The sequence below is a fragment of the Amphimedon queenslandica genome, unplaced genomic scaffold, assembly GCF_000090795.2.
Source record: "Amphimedon queenslandica unplaced genomic scaffold, v1.1 AMPQUscaffold_13452, whole genome shotgun sequence".
Lineage (NCBI taxonomy): Eukaryota > Metazoa > Porifera > Demospongiae > Haplosclerida > Niphatidae > Amphimedon > Amphimedon queenslandica.
This window is the reverse complement of record NW_003546312.1, coordinates 241,421-253,282: the sequence shown is the minus strand read 5'-3', so window position 1 is coordinate 253,282 and position 11,862 is coordinate 241,421. Positions and strand designations below refer to the sequence as shown.

The following is an 11,862-nucleotide window of genomic DNA, read 5'->3' as shown; positions in this document are numbered from 1 at the left end:
TCATAGAACACAGTTTCATAAGATGCTAATAATAATTATAAAGCACAAGTGTGTATTTTTTAAAATTCTAATCAAATAATACTAATAACTTGACTATTATAACAGCAGCAGAAGATTACACACTACAAGCTAAGCTAACTTTGACTATGTATAGTGTAACTACATAATGAGTGTCAGCAATGGGAGAAGGCTTAAGTCTGTTACTCCACAGTTACGATCCTAATAGTGTTTGTATTAGCAGGTCCAGGCCTCCAACCACTAAGAGCAATAATGGTTGAGCCTTTCTGTATGAACCCTTTCTTTTTCCCCCACTCAATGGCGTAAAGGAATCTCTTCTCTATATCGTCTGCCCAGTCTGATTTATCCTTTGGATGAGGGAAGACCAGTGGATGTATGCCACGATAGAGATGGCACTATGAGGAATAAATAAACTTTAATAGTATACATTAGATGAGGGTATCACATTCATGCATGTTTTAAAATATTCATTAGGTTTAAGCATGCATTGGCCATTAAGACATTGTTAAAAATGTAATAAAGGAATTGAGCCACTATGAGGCTCCATATAATCATCAAACCAAGATAAAGCACTTATACAGTTGTTACCCACACTACAACAACGAGCTCTCAAGCCCAAAGACTGACACACACTCTCATAAAACACATCCTGAGAAGTATAATAAGGACATGGTGTCCTCCACCACAATAGAGAAAACCACATCTTAAAAATACTTTAAAATTCAATTACAATTTAAAATCCTGATAATCATGGGAGTGTGATACATGTTAGTTTATTTGATCACTATGGTCACACATCATGTAATGATTGAGTTACTTTGCTTCTGTAAGGGCTCTATTGGCTGAAGAATATATGTTTATACTATGAAACTAGATCAAACATCTGTAATCAATTTATTACATGCTATCGTCGTCTCTTACAACAAAAAAGTACCTACGTCTGTTACTGTATTCTTGCAAATCACGCCAGAGGCCATACAAGTACATGTACATGATATCGTACTATATCGTACATGTACATGTACACGATATTGTACTGTACATGTAGGCACTTACAATGTGAGCGACTTCTCTATCTCTAGTGACTGAAATGATGGGGCAATGAGGACGGAAATGAGACAAATTGAAGGCAGTCCTTTAAAAAAAGAATGCACGATTAATAACAACAATAATAATAACAATAATAATAACAATAATAACAACAATAATAATAACAACAATAATAATAACAACAAATACTAGACACATATAATGACATCATAATAGATTTGGCAGGAGAGGAGTGTGATTTTCTTTTACTAAGCATTACTGGCAGAGAGATATCTATATGTTTTTTTATAATCTGATTTTTAGACGGAAATGTACATAAGCAATAAATGATACAATAATTATACGTCATCAAGTGATTGAATGTGTGTAGTCTGAAATACACACTGACACAGTAACACAAGAACTAAATGGGCCGTGACTGCATTAGGTCATCAAGAAATACAATATGAAAATAATACATGCATACTTTCCTGTAGTAGTTAGACAAATGATAGCTGCTGCATTCTGAAAGAAAGCTGCATCAACTGCTGCAATAGCAGTGGTGGTCAGTGTCTCGGTCGGTTTGGGAGTCAAGAGACGCAACTCATCAAAAACCACACGATGGAACATTGCAGACTCGGCCTCGCAGCAAATCCTGTGCATTATGTCAACTGCTTCAACCGGATACTTACCTGCATGGGATGAAAAACAAATAATACAAAATTTGTAAATAATTTGCTTAAACAATGACATGATTATGTTAGCTGCTGCTGGCCTGATGATACAAAAAAATAAGCTCATCCTCTTGCTACTGCTGGCAAATACAAATTCCCTGGAACTCTATACAAGTACAAAATAACAATGCCAATATTAATAGAGAATATTGTTTGATCTCCTAATAAACATTGATTTATGCCAATTTCCTCAAGTGTGCACGCAGCAGTAAACAAAATAACAATGCCAATATTAATAGAGAATATTGTTTGATCTCCTAATAAATATTGATTTATGCCAATTTCCTCAAGTGTGCACGCAGCAATAAACAAAGATGATCTGAATTGTCATAATGTAAGCAAAGGGCATAAGACTTATCTTTCATTTTGGATCATCAATGCACATTGTCTATATTAGCTCATTCTTAATAATAAATTATAATAAACAGTATCATCATTGCTATCGATGATAATAATCAAGTGTGTGTTGCTGATTTCCCATACCTTTAGCTGTTTCTCCTGACAGCATGACACAATCTGCTCCGTCGAGAACAGCATTTGCAACATCACTTGTTTCTGCTCTTGTAGGGCGTGGCTTTGATACCATACTCTCTAACATCTAGAGAGAAGGAGAGAAAGAGAGGGAGAGAGAGACAAAGAGAGAGAGAGAGAGACAAAGACAGAGAGAAAGAGAATAGAAAAGGGTTTAATAATTCAAGGGCTGTAGGTCAAAAAGGACAAACACTGACAACTCAAAAAAAAAATTCCTCAAGACCACTATCACAACCAAAACACGATCATAACTATAATACCATTACTATAATTATACTATAATATTATCATTAGTACTACCCATTATCAAACGGATTAGTCTATCATCATTATTATTAATATTACCATTTTAATAGCATTAAGTTGATTTACCTGAGTTGCAACAATAACAGGCTTGCCAATCCTGTTGCAGCGACCAGTCATCATTTTTTGCGCAAGAAAAACTTTCTCTGCCGGTATTTCAATACCAAGATCACCTCTGGCGACCATAATACCGTCACTGGCTTCAACAATCTCATCAAAATTAAGTACACCCTCTTCGCTCTCAATCTGGAGAGAGACAGATACAATGTAAGTGGAACGAGGGAGAGAGAAAGCTATAAAATATGCTAAACAGGGTTTCCCACAAAGCATATGCTTCATGAGCTGACAAGCACTGTTACAATACAGTACGTAGCATTTGGAGAAACTTTAAAAATTCATAAAAATTCAAACTTGATTGATTGATACACAGCTTAAGGACATGTAGAAAATTATAAAAAATACCGTATACGGCATATATTTTGTGGGGATTAATTTTCACGATTTTTGCGTTTTGAAAAAATTCGCGAAAATAAAATTTGCAAAATAGCGTGCTGATTCTATAGTAGGTGTGGTAATTACATTAAATCGCAAAAAATTTTATTTGCAAATAGAAAAATGCAGTCAAATCGCGAAATTTTATCCCCGCGAAATTTTATACCCGCGAAATATATGCCATATACGGTAGATTTACATTCATAATAGAAATACAGTCGTGGCAAAAAGGCAGTGAATATAAGAGTTTTAATATGCTAGAATTCGTCTCATACATTATATCACTGCACAATGAAGTTTTGTTCACACAAGTCGTGTGAGATATTTAGTGTACCTTTGAAATGATTTTTATGTTCTTTCCTTTCTCTCCTAATTCTGCTCTCACGTCGTGGACATCTTGAGCTTTGCGAATGAAAGAAGCAAAGACCATATCAACCTTGTTCTCTACGCCAAAAGCAAGATCCTACGATAAGTATACCAACAATAATAATGATACGAAATAATAATAAAATATAATGGTAATAATACTTAAGTCAATATGTTTGACCTTCTTGTCTTTATCTGAAAGAGCTGGCAGATCAACTACAATCCCAGGAAGGTTAACGCCTTTCCTTGAGCCCAAATTCCCACCATTTTGAACAACTATTATAATCAATCATTATACAGTAAGAGAGGGATCAGTACATACACAGAGCACAAACTAACCAGTTATGAGTGTAGTGTCAGTTTTATCAGTGACTTTAAGTGAAATAAGACCATCGTCAACAAATACTTTTTCCCCAGGTTTGACAACCTACAAAAGTTAAGCATGCATTTCGTTCCCTTCCTCTCTCTCTCCCTCTCTCACTCTCACTTTAATAATGTTCTTGTAGTCCACATAGATGAGGGAGCCAGTTCCACAGTCCTTATACTTTTCATTTATGGACAATGTCAGCACGTCACCAGTTTTGAGGCTAATCTCTGCAGCTCCACCCTGCATATGTACACAATAATAATAATAATAATTCCCCTCTCTTTGTATATGAATATTAAATTACATGATACTCACTCCTTCCAGGAGCCCAGTCCTTATTTCAGGCCCTTTAGTGTCGAGAGCAATAGCAATATACTTATCAGGCATCTCTTTATTAGCTGCACGGACATTCTCAATAGTCTGCTTGTGATACTAAGAAGAGAGGAAATTAGAGATGCAATTTAAACAAAATTTTATTGGAAATTAAACTTACTGCATGCTCTCCGTGTGAGAAATTCAAGCGAGCAATACACATTCCAGCATCAATAAGTTTTTTCATGACACTCACAGACTGGCTAGCAGGACCTAAATTAAAAACATTATGTCATGATTATATAAACATCCTATAATAATCATAAATAAATAAACAATGCTACACGTACATGTAATAATATTCACCTCTGAATTAAGGGTGGTCTACTAATATTATAATATTCATTACACATTCATGGGACAAACTGTAGTCAAGAGTAGATAATAATTAGAGGAAAGTGTCCTACTGTGCAATACCCCCTGCTTCATCACGTCGTAGAATTGAAGAGTCCCATTCCGGTTATTTCCGTATTTTTGAGTACTTATTCAAAAATAACTAGCAATAACTATAACTACTCAAATAAAATATGGAAATAACCTGAATGTGACTCTTCAATTCTATGCGGTGATAAAGCAGACCTTATTACTGGTAGAATACTCTCCTAATTATTATCTACTCTTGCTGTAGTTATATGACACTTTCTACCAATCATATTTATGGCATTTGCAATGGAATTTAATTAGTCTTTCTTAATTGAATCAGAATCAGCTCATTCAGCTCAAGCTTTTTATATTAGAGGCATCAATATAGTTAGTAAAGGTTTGGGAACAATTTTGGAAAAAGCATGTGAAGTGTGAAGAATGTCAATACTATTGAAACGTACTATGGCGTACATGTACATATGTACATGCTATACAAAAATACAATGGACCTTTCATGGACTTTTCTTTGAACAAAAGATTAATTCAGATGAAACAGTTTAAGACAAGGTTTAAGATAATTTCAAGCTATTCATCTTTACCCACAAACACGTATATGCGTCATGACAAGGGATCAAAGCTTACTTATAAAGCACATGTATTGTGTGCGTGTGTGGTTAAATAGGCTGGTTTCTCACCAATAGTGCAGATTATTCCAGTGTTTCTCAAGGTGTGAGGATGAGCGAACACATCCAACAGGCAGAAATGCTCCAAGTGAGTGTTGGCGAGTTGCGCTTCGGAATGAGGGGCATCGTGTTCACCCTGGCTACTAGCTGAAGATCCTACGCGAGATCTCTTACCACTTCCACTGGTAGGCGCAGCCGGTGGTGCTTCCGAACTGTCCACCGTTTGAGTAGTGCGCGTAGGTGTCTGTTCCTCCGGATCCTGCTCGGCCATTTTGCTCACTTCAACTTGCATACGTTGCATCAATTTCCGTATGTAGTATCTATGATGCATATATATATATGGGTGCTAGCTAGGGCGTGGCTGGGAGATGCAATAATAATGGATGAAGAAACAGCTCTTTCTAAGGCAGGAGCCACAGATTTCCTCATCTCTCATCTCTTAAGTGCAGATCAGCATGGAATAGTAGTTGCATCTTATTGTAGGGTAGCAGGCCATCCCTTCCCAAGCAAGCTCTATGCTGTAATTTTAGCACTACCTGAATTTTTGTTGGAATCAGCTTAAATTTTAGAGCAGAAATACAAGAAATTAAAAGTCTCTTTAAGATAAGTATTTATTTTGTCAATGTTAATTTCAACAAGCATTTTTTAGTCCATACATCAAATTTGACTCTAATATTAATGAATATATACTTATCCCTTATGCCATATAACTTTTATATTGATCAGCAGCTTGTGATGAGGTTTAAGCGGACTATAATATTTGCATAAATCATGTGACCTTTGATTTATGCAATTGAAGTTTTGGTAATGTAATATATAGACTGTAGTACCTATACATGTATAATCATTACTGATATTATACATATTTCTCTCATTCTTCCATTTTTTCAGGTTCTTGCTCTCCTATCCTCAGGCTCTCAAAATAATTTAGTTCAGTAGTATTACTAGTATGATGTATAATGTAACAATAAAAAGTTTATACAGGAATGATTATTATGCTGCATCTGTTCAATGGATACAAATCAACTGCTAAAACTATTGACTTGGTAATATTAACAGTACAATATGTGTTGGTTCTATAGATTATAGTAAGTATTAGCTTTTTAATCAAAAGGAAATGGTAAAGAATAATTTCAAACAAAGTACACTGTTTTTAAGTAAACTGTTTAAAGTTATGCATATGACAGCTATAGCATCACACCTTTATCTTCCTTTAGTATTATCATGCTATGCTTGTATTGTAATCAATAATCTCAGCTAGCATTCTAAAAAGTTTTTATGTATTTTGATTAATTTGTAGCAAAGCTAAAGACTTAGTACATTTAAATGCCATTGTTTTACTTTTTATGACTGTAACTTGCAGTGCAAGTGTCTATCCCTCTACAAATTAAGGCATGAATTGTAAATCATTCAGTGTAATGACAAAGGAGCATAAGTTAATAAATGCTGTACGTTTCATTGATAAAATAGGCTAACTATGATTAGATCTATGAGATTAACATAAGGAAACAATGACAGAGACAAGTCTTTTTTCTCTCTCTCTTATTATTATTTTGTCCACATTTTGCATATAAGGTGGCATATTATTCTTAATGATATGTGGCAAAGTTCCTCGTTTGTAAAAACAAACGACTATCATATTTATCATAACATGTACAACATAGTATATAATCACATTCAACCTACACACCTAGCTGCCTGTTTCTATATACCTGAAACTATTGATGCACAGAATGGCAGTGACTCTGCTAACTGTTGTTGTCTTTTTGTTGAGTCTCAGTGAAGTTATTAGTCAATGTCCACCTTCCTCAGGTAAGACATTGTGTGTGTATAATAACAACTGTATAGGTTATTATATGGGTATATAATGGAAACTGTTATCCTCAGGCTAATAGATCATTATTCTATAATACTCACATTAGAGGACATAGCAATAGAGTCATGTGTGCTTTACCGAATTCTACTCTGACTGATAGAGCGTGGGTTACTTCTAATGGATCATCAGTTGATTGCAATACTAATCCTCTCCGTTGCTATGTTGTATCTTCAAACCATGCAAGACTTATACTGTTGAAAATCAAGATAATGCGACTATCTGTAAGTTCATACTTCATAGACTGCTTTTAATTTATTTACTTTACCTTAAGCTACATACAATGTAAAAGATGTACTAGTATCTACTAAAGGGAATGAATCAGTTAGTGTACAGTGTGTGTTTGCATCAGGATCAACTGCTGATGGATGTCATGTGGTATTTACTGATAGTAGTAATGGAAGGAAGGAATTCTTTAATATAACTGGATTGGTTAATACAATATAATTATTAACCAGTGGAGTATATAATGTAACTGGATATGATATAAGCGATGATGGCAGCATTCTACCATGGACTTGTGTAAAACTTAAACATGTATATGTATACACTGTTATTCCTTCTATTGTATATAGTAGCAGTTACAGCACTGTAGTGACTATACGTAGTACTGGTAAGTATTATATTCATGACATCAAGTTCATTAATTCATGTGACTTAAGGTATATTGTCTATGGAGGTAGAATTCGCAGGTAAATTATGTTTTAATTGCTATAATTTTTAATTATTTGTTTTATATGCATTAATAGTCACATTTTCTCCTCATCATACTGTTAATAGCACTAAGACTCTTGATAGCTCTAGTAGGCCTTTAATAGATGGTGTAGCTGACACAGTTGTTGTGTTAGTATGTACTATAGTTGGTACAGTATTTGTAATAATACTGCTGATTGTAATCATCATTATTAGTATCTGGTGTGTGAGAAAATGGAAAAAAGGTACAGCTGTTTCAGCTATAATAGTTTGCTTAGCAAAATATTTTTATTTTAAAAGGTGGTTCTATTGAGATTACAGTCAATAATCCAGCATATGGACAGAGTAAGCCATCATGGCATCAAATATATAATTGACTTTATTCGCTCCACTCATTTTCAGTTGAACAATCAGTACAAGGATCAGTATTAAACACAAATGTTAATCCAGCTTATGAGACTGTTGCTGTTTATGAATATGTCATTTAATTCATAAATGACAAAAAATTGGTTACCGCATTTATTACTGTAATTTTTCTCAATAAATAATACATTCAATTAATCATTTTCAAACTTGACAAACAACAAGTTTATGAACAGAAATAATTATAAAAATCAAAAAATCTTTCCCAGCCATTTTGGCAAAATTTAGCCAATGACGTTGTGCTATAATTAGTAACATCATAGCATTAAGTAGGATTTACCCCACTTCAAAATGGCTGCCACAACTTTTGCAGCCTTGTAGCTAGTACAAAAATTTTGACCTATATTTGGAGCAATTTCAAAAATTTGTATAATCCAAATAATTGATTAGAACTTGAAAAAAACAACACAGCATGTATGTAGATATGTATCAAAAAAATTTTAAATCTCTATTTCTAATTTTTGGCCCAAAATTTGACCAAAGATCTTGTATATACTACTGGTAAAACAGTACCATTACTAATACATTTATCAATATCTATGCTTTTATTTGTCTAGTTAGTCAAATATCTATAAAAATGATATGCATTATGACTGCACACATAATAATGCTGGTACTACACCTAACTACAATAATGCTGAATACAATGTAAAAGGAAAGGTTAATACATGACGCTATTGATATTACACAGTAAGATCTTTATCTTGAGTCTTTCAAACAGGAACTTGGTGCCTCTGAGCTATAGTCTGACCTTCAAAACAGAGCTCTCAATGACTTACACAAGGTCAGAGACACAAAGTTTCAGCCCAAAAAAGTTTGACACTATTTGTGTTGCACTGTGGCATTTGTATACATGTACTGTATTATGAACACTTTCACTACTACTGATAGTGTAGGGAGAAAGGGATACTTATTGGTGCTAATTGCAAAGAAGTGAAGATGAAAGGGAATATCTTCTTCTGGAGTGGCTCTTACAGCCAATCGGTATACCTGGCTCTGAAATTGTCTTGTTAATGGATATTCTAATCTTAATAATAGTAAATTATATTTAAATAAAGTGTTAAAATGCTCTTTTTATAGTTAATACATGTAGATATGTTATTTTTCAGATGCTAGTCCTTTGAGGTAGTAGGTCCACTTGAGATTACCACTGCTCTTACTGGATATAACTAGTTTGCCCAGTTTCACTATATTAGGATCAGCTTGTCTTGCATCAAAAGACACCGTCAGGTTGTGGACTTTGCGTGGCTTTAGTGTCTCGCTCGCCTTGATATTAAAAGCAGGATTATCCAACACAAAACTGAACTGTGATGTCTGGTGGAACACATTCCTGAAAGGGATGACGATATTCCCTCCTGCTTTAATGGAGTATGGGCCTTGAGGCTTAGGCTCAAGACAGTGACCGTACAGAGGAATCATGTAATCACCACCTTTAAGAAAACAAGAACGTCATTTCAGTGACCATTAATAACACACACAGCTAGTTAATTTTGCAGAGAAAATTTTGCAAATCCTTAAAAATAACTTTGTTTGTGGATTAATTTTTTGCAGTGTTGTTATTGTAGCATAATGTACTGTGGTAATGCATAATTTAAACTATTTTGCGGATTTAAATTTCGCACTTTTGATTTATCTGCAAACTCACAAAACCTAATTCTCTGCAAAAATTTCTAGCTGTACAAACATGCACACCCTGTCCTTCTAAGACAGCACACACTGTAGAAGTACATGTATACCTGATGATGAAGAGATTGTTAGTGTAGCATTGGTATCTCCAAGGGTTGATGGCTCATACGTCACATCAACTGTTGTGACTGTCACTGACTTGTCAACATGGAAATCAGGATTATCAATCTATCGGACAAAAAATAGACACACATCATGTAACCAAGAGTAATAAAATAACTGGTACTGCTCAAAACAAACTTAATTGACATAATTCATAAGATACAGACAAGTTGGTACATGTATATAACGTGTGGCCCATCCCTTACCTTACAGCTATACTCCACTCTCCCTCTAGCATAGCTAGTAAAGTGACAGGTTTGTGTCTGTGTACTACCCAGGAGTGTAGTGAAGTGAACTGGTTTCTCAGCAGTTGGTGGGGTTGCCTTCAGATGCAGTTCATATTGATATGATCCTAACTCATTACACTGGAGGATCAACTTCCCAACCGTCTCGTCAACTTTGAGTGGCAAATACTCAAATGTACATTTACCCTAAGAAGAAAAGAAAGACATGATAACTGAGAGCTACATGTGTGCAATGTACATGTATAAGAGGCTTTGGTACACATACATTGTACATGTACATATATGTACAATATATAAAAGGATAGTCTCTACCTGACTCTCAGCTCCAATCAAGAAGTTAGCAGGCATGCTAATATCAGGTACATTAACAGAAGTGGTCATGTTAAGGGGAATAGGGAAAGGATTGTCAATAGTGATAGTGTGAGAGACACTCTGCCTAACTGCTGTGGTTAGATCTATTGTGCTGATGATCCCTGATGGAACTGATTTGAAATGAACATGATAAAACTGGAACTCTCCTGTAGTCTCATTCTGGAATATCACCTGGATTACAAAAATGAAAGGACTCATATTTTATACAGTAATCACAATTCATCATAAAGTCAAAATAGTATTTAATACTTTTTTACTTTAAAAAGGAAAGATCCTTCCTTGTACGAATAAAAGTTTATCTTATATTCTCTCTTAGTCATAGCAGGCACGTCAATGTAATCAAGGCCATATAGTGTGACTGATTTATCCAGCCTCTCTGGTCTGATGTTCTCAATCATTGCCCTGAACCTCTGAGGGTGTCTCAGCCAGTTCTGAACAGTGAGGGACTCAATGTGTGAGGTCTTGCACGGGATCTCTTGCACTATAGACCCAGAGTGCTTAGGAGGATCAGCGGATCCTAACATATTGTATAATATACCAGTGCCATCAGGCAGTGGAAAGAATATTGAACCCTATAGAGAGAGAGAGAAAAATAAAGTATCTCAGATACAAAATACATGTACATGTACACATATGTATTTCAAACAAACTCATTACATGCATCAGTTAAATTTTTATCAATCAAAGCAATTCACAAATTCCTTTTTAATTGAATGTCTACATTTCTAAGTACAAGACTATAATTATACATCATTGCTACTGTATTACATGCATGATTACCTGGTGCTTCTGTGAGTCTTTAGTCATGAGGAGTGGCTTATAAGTTAGCTCATAATGTGCAGAGTGACCAGGCTCAACTGATATAGAGACAGGCCCACTCCAATACTCACCATCAATCACAGGATTGAGTAGCCACGGGACTGACGACTTGTTATGTATAGTTATATTCTTAACCTCTTTAGTTCTTACGTTAGTACTGAAATTAAGGACCTGTGTGATTAATAAAAATTAAGTCCCAGTACATGCGTACAAGTAGTCTCATACTTCCTTATATGGCACTTGCTCAATGCACATTCCTGAGAGGGTAATTTTGAGTGGACGGCCTCCTTCAATGTGACACTTGAGATTATCATAACGAATGTCACTCTGCATTCCCCTTGGATGAAATATCAGATCAAATGGAACCTACAGCATAAAAGAATAAATGATG

General features: G+C 34.9%; 3 protein-coding genes across 7 annotated transcripts in view; 1 reads left to right on the top strand and 2 right to left on the bottom strand.

The window, feature by feature from the left end:
- Positions 1-32: 32 nt before the first annotated feature.
- Positions 33-5,544, bottom strand: LOC100633847 (pyruvate kinase PKM-like). The gene is made up of 12 exons (XM_003385723.3): positions 5,271-5,544; positions 4,334-4,425; positions 4,156-4,272; positions 3,961-4,080; positions 3,813-3,900; positions 3,655-3,749; positions 3,442-3,570; positions 2,685-2,861; positions 2,265-2,379; positions 1,535-1,739; positions 1,075-1,153; positions 33-413 (listed from the first exon to the last, which is right to left on the bottom strand). The coding sequence occupies exons 1-12, from the start codon at positions 5,527-5,529 to the stop codon at positions 201-203; spliced, it is 1,689 nt and encodes a 562-aa protein (XP_003385771.1). The 5' UTR covers positions 5,530-5,544; the 3' UTR covers positions 33-200.
- A 62-nt stretch (positions 5,545-5,606) lies between these two features.
- On the top strand, positions 5,607-8,385 carry LOC109581248 (uncharacterized). Of its 4 annotated transcripts, XM_019995202.1 has the most exons (9): positions 5,607-6,304; positions 6,953-7,070; positions 7,146-7,355; positions 7,406-7,653; positions 7,707-7,744; positions 7,794-7,823; positions 7,881-8,069; positions 8,125-8,169; positions 8,227-8,385. In XM_019995202.1, exons 4-9 carry the CDS (start codon positions 7,625-7,627, stop codon positions 8,310-8,312), a joined length of 417 nt encoding a protein of 138 aa, XP_019850761.1. In that variant the 5' UTR covers positions 5,607-6,304; positions 6,953-7,070; positions 7,146-7,355; positions 7,406-7,624; the 3' UTR covers positions 8,313-8,385. The 4 variants fall into 4 exon arrangements, with proteins under 4 accessions (XP_019850761.1, XP_019850762.1, XP_019850763.1 ...); XM_019995203.1 differs by having other exon boundaries at positions 5,607-7,070; positions 7,181-7,355; XM_019995204.1 differs by having other exon boundaries at positions 5,607-7,070; positions 7,710-7,744.
- An 851-nt stretch (positions 8,386-9,236) lies between these two features.
- LOC100633719 (HYDIN, axonemal central pair apparatus protein) overlaps positions 9,237-11,862 on the bottom strand; it is a 39,164-nt gene continuing 36,538 nt past the window's right edge. For both annotated transcript variants that reach the window (XM_019995197.1, XM_019995198.1), the window contains exons 61-67: positions 11,697-11,837; positions 11,433-11,642; positions 10,910-11,224; positions 10,593-10,823; positions 10,242-10,466; positions 9,984-10,101; positions 9,237-9,677 (exon numbers count right to left, since the gene is read on the bottom strand). In XM_019995197.1, the coding sequence (XP_019850756.1) occupies positions 9,346-9,677; positions 9,984-10,101; positions 10,242-10,466; positions 10,593-10,823; positions 10,910-11,224; positions 11,433-11,642; positions 11,697-11,837 (1,572 nt within the window). In that variant the 3' untranslated portion in view covers positions 9,237-9,345. The remainder of the gene's footprint in view (positions 9,678-9,983; positions 10,102-10,241; positions 10,467-10,592; positions 10,824-10,909; positions 11,225-11,432; positions 11,643-11,696; positions 11,838-11,862) is intronic.

Bases quoted from the DNA above. Each gene is read 5' to 3' on its own strand.
- LOC100633847 (XM_003385723.3), bottom strand. From the start codon at position 5,529: ATGGCCGAGCAGGATCCGGAGGAACAGACACCTACGCGCACTACTCAA. The intron at 3,750-3,812 runs GTTAGTTTGTGC...TGATTATAATAG, and splicing joins TGACACTACACTCATAACTG to TTGTTCAAAATGGTGGGAAT. The intron at 2,862-3,441 runs GTACACTAAATA...GTCTCTCTCCAG, and splicing joins ACATAAAAATCATTTCAAAG to ATTGAGAGCGAAGAGGGTGT.
- LOC109581248 (XM_019995202.1), top strand. From the start codon at position 7,625: ATGATGGCAGCATTCTACCATGGACTTGT. The intron at 7,745-7,793 runs GTAAGTATTATA...ATGTGACTTAAG, and splicing joins AGTGACTATACGTAGTACTG to GTATATTGTCTATGGAGGTA. The intron at 8,070-8,124 runs GTACAGCTGTTT...TTATTTTAAAAG, and splicing joins TGTGAGAAAATGGAAAAAAG to GTGGTTCTATTGAGATTACA.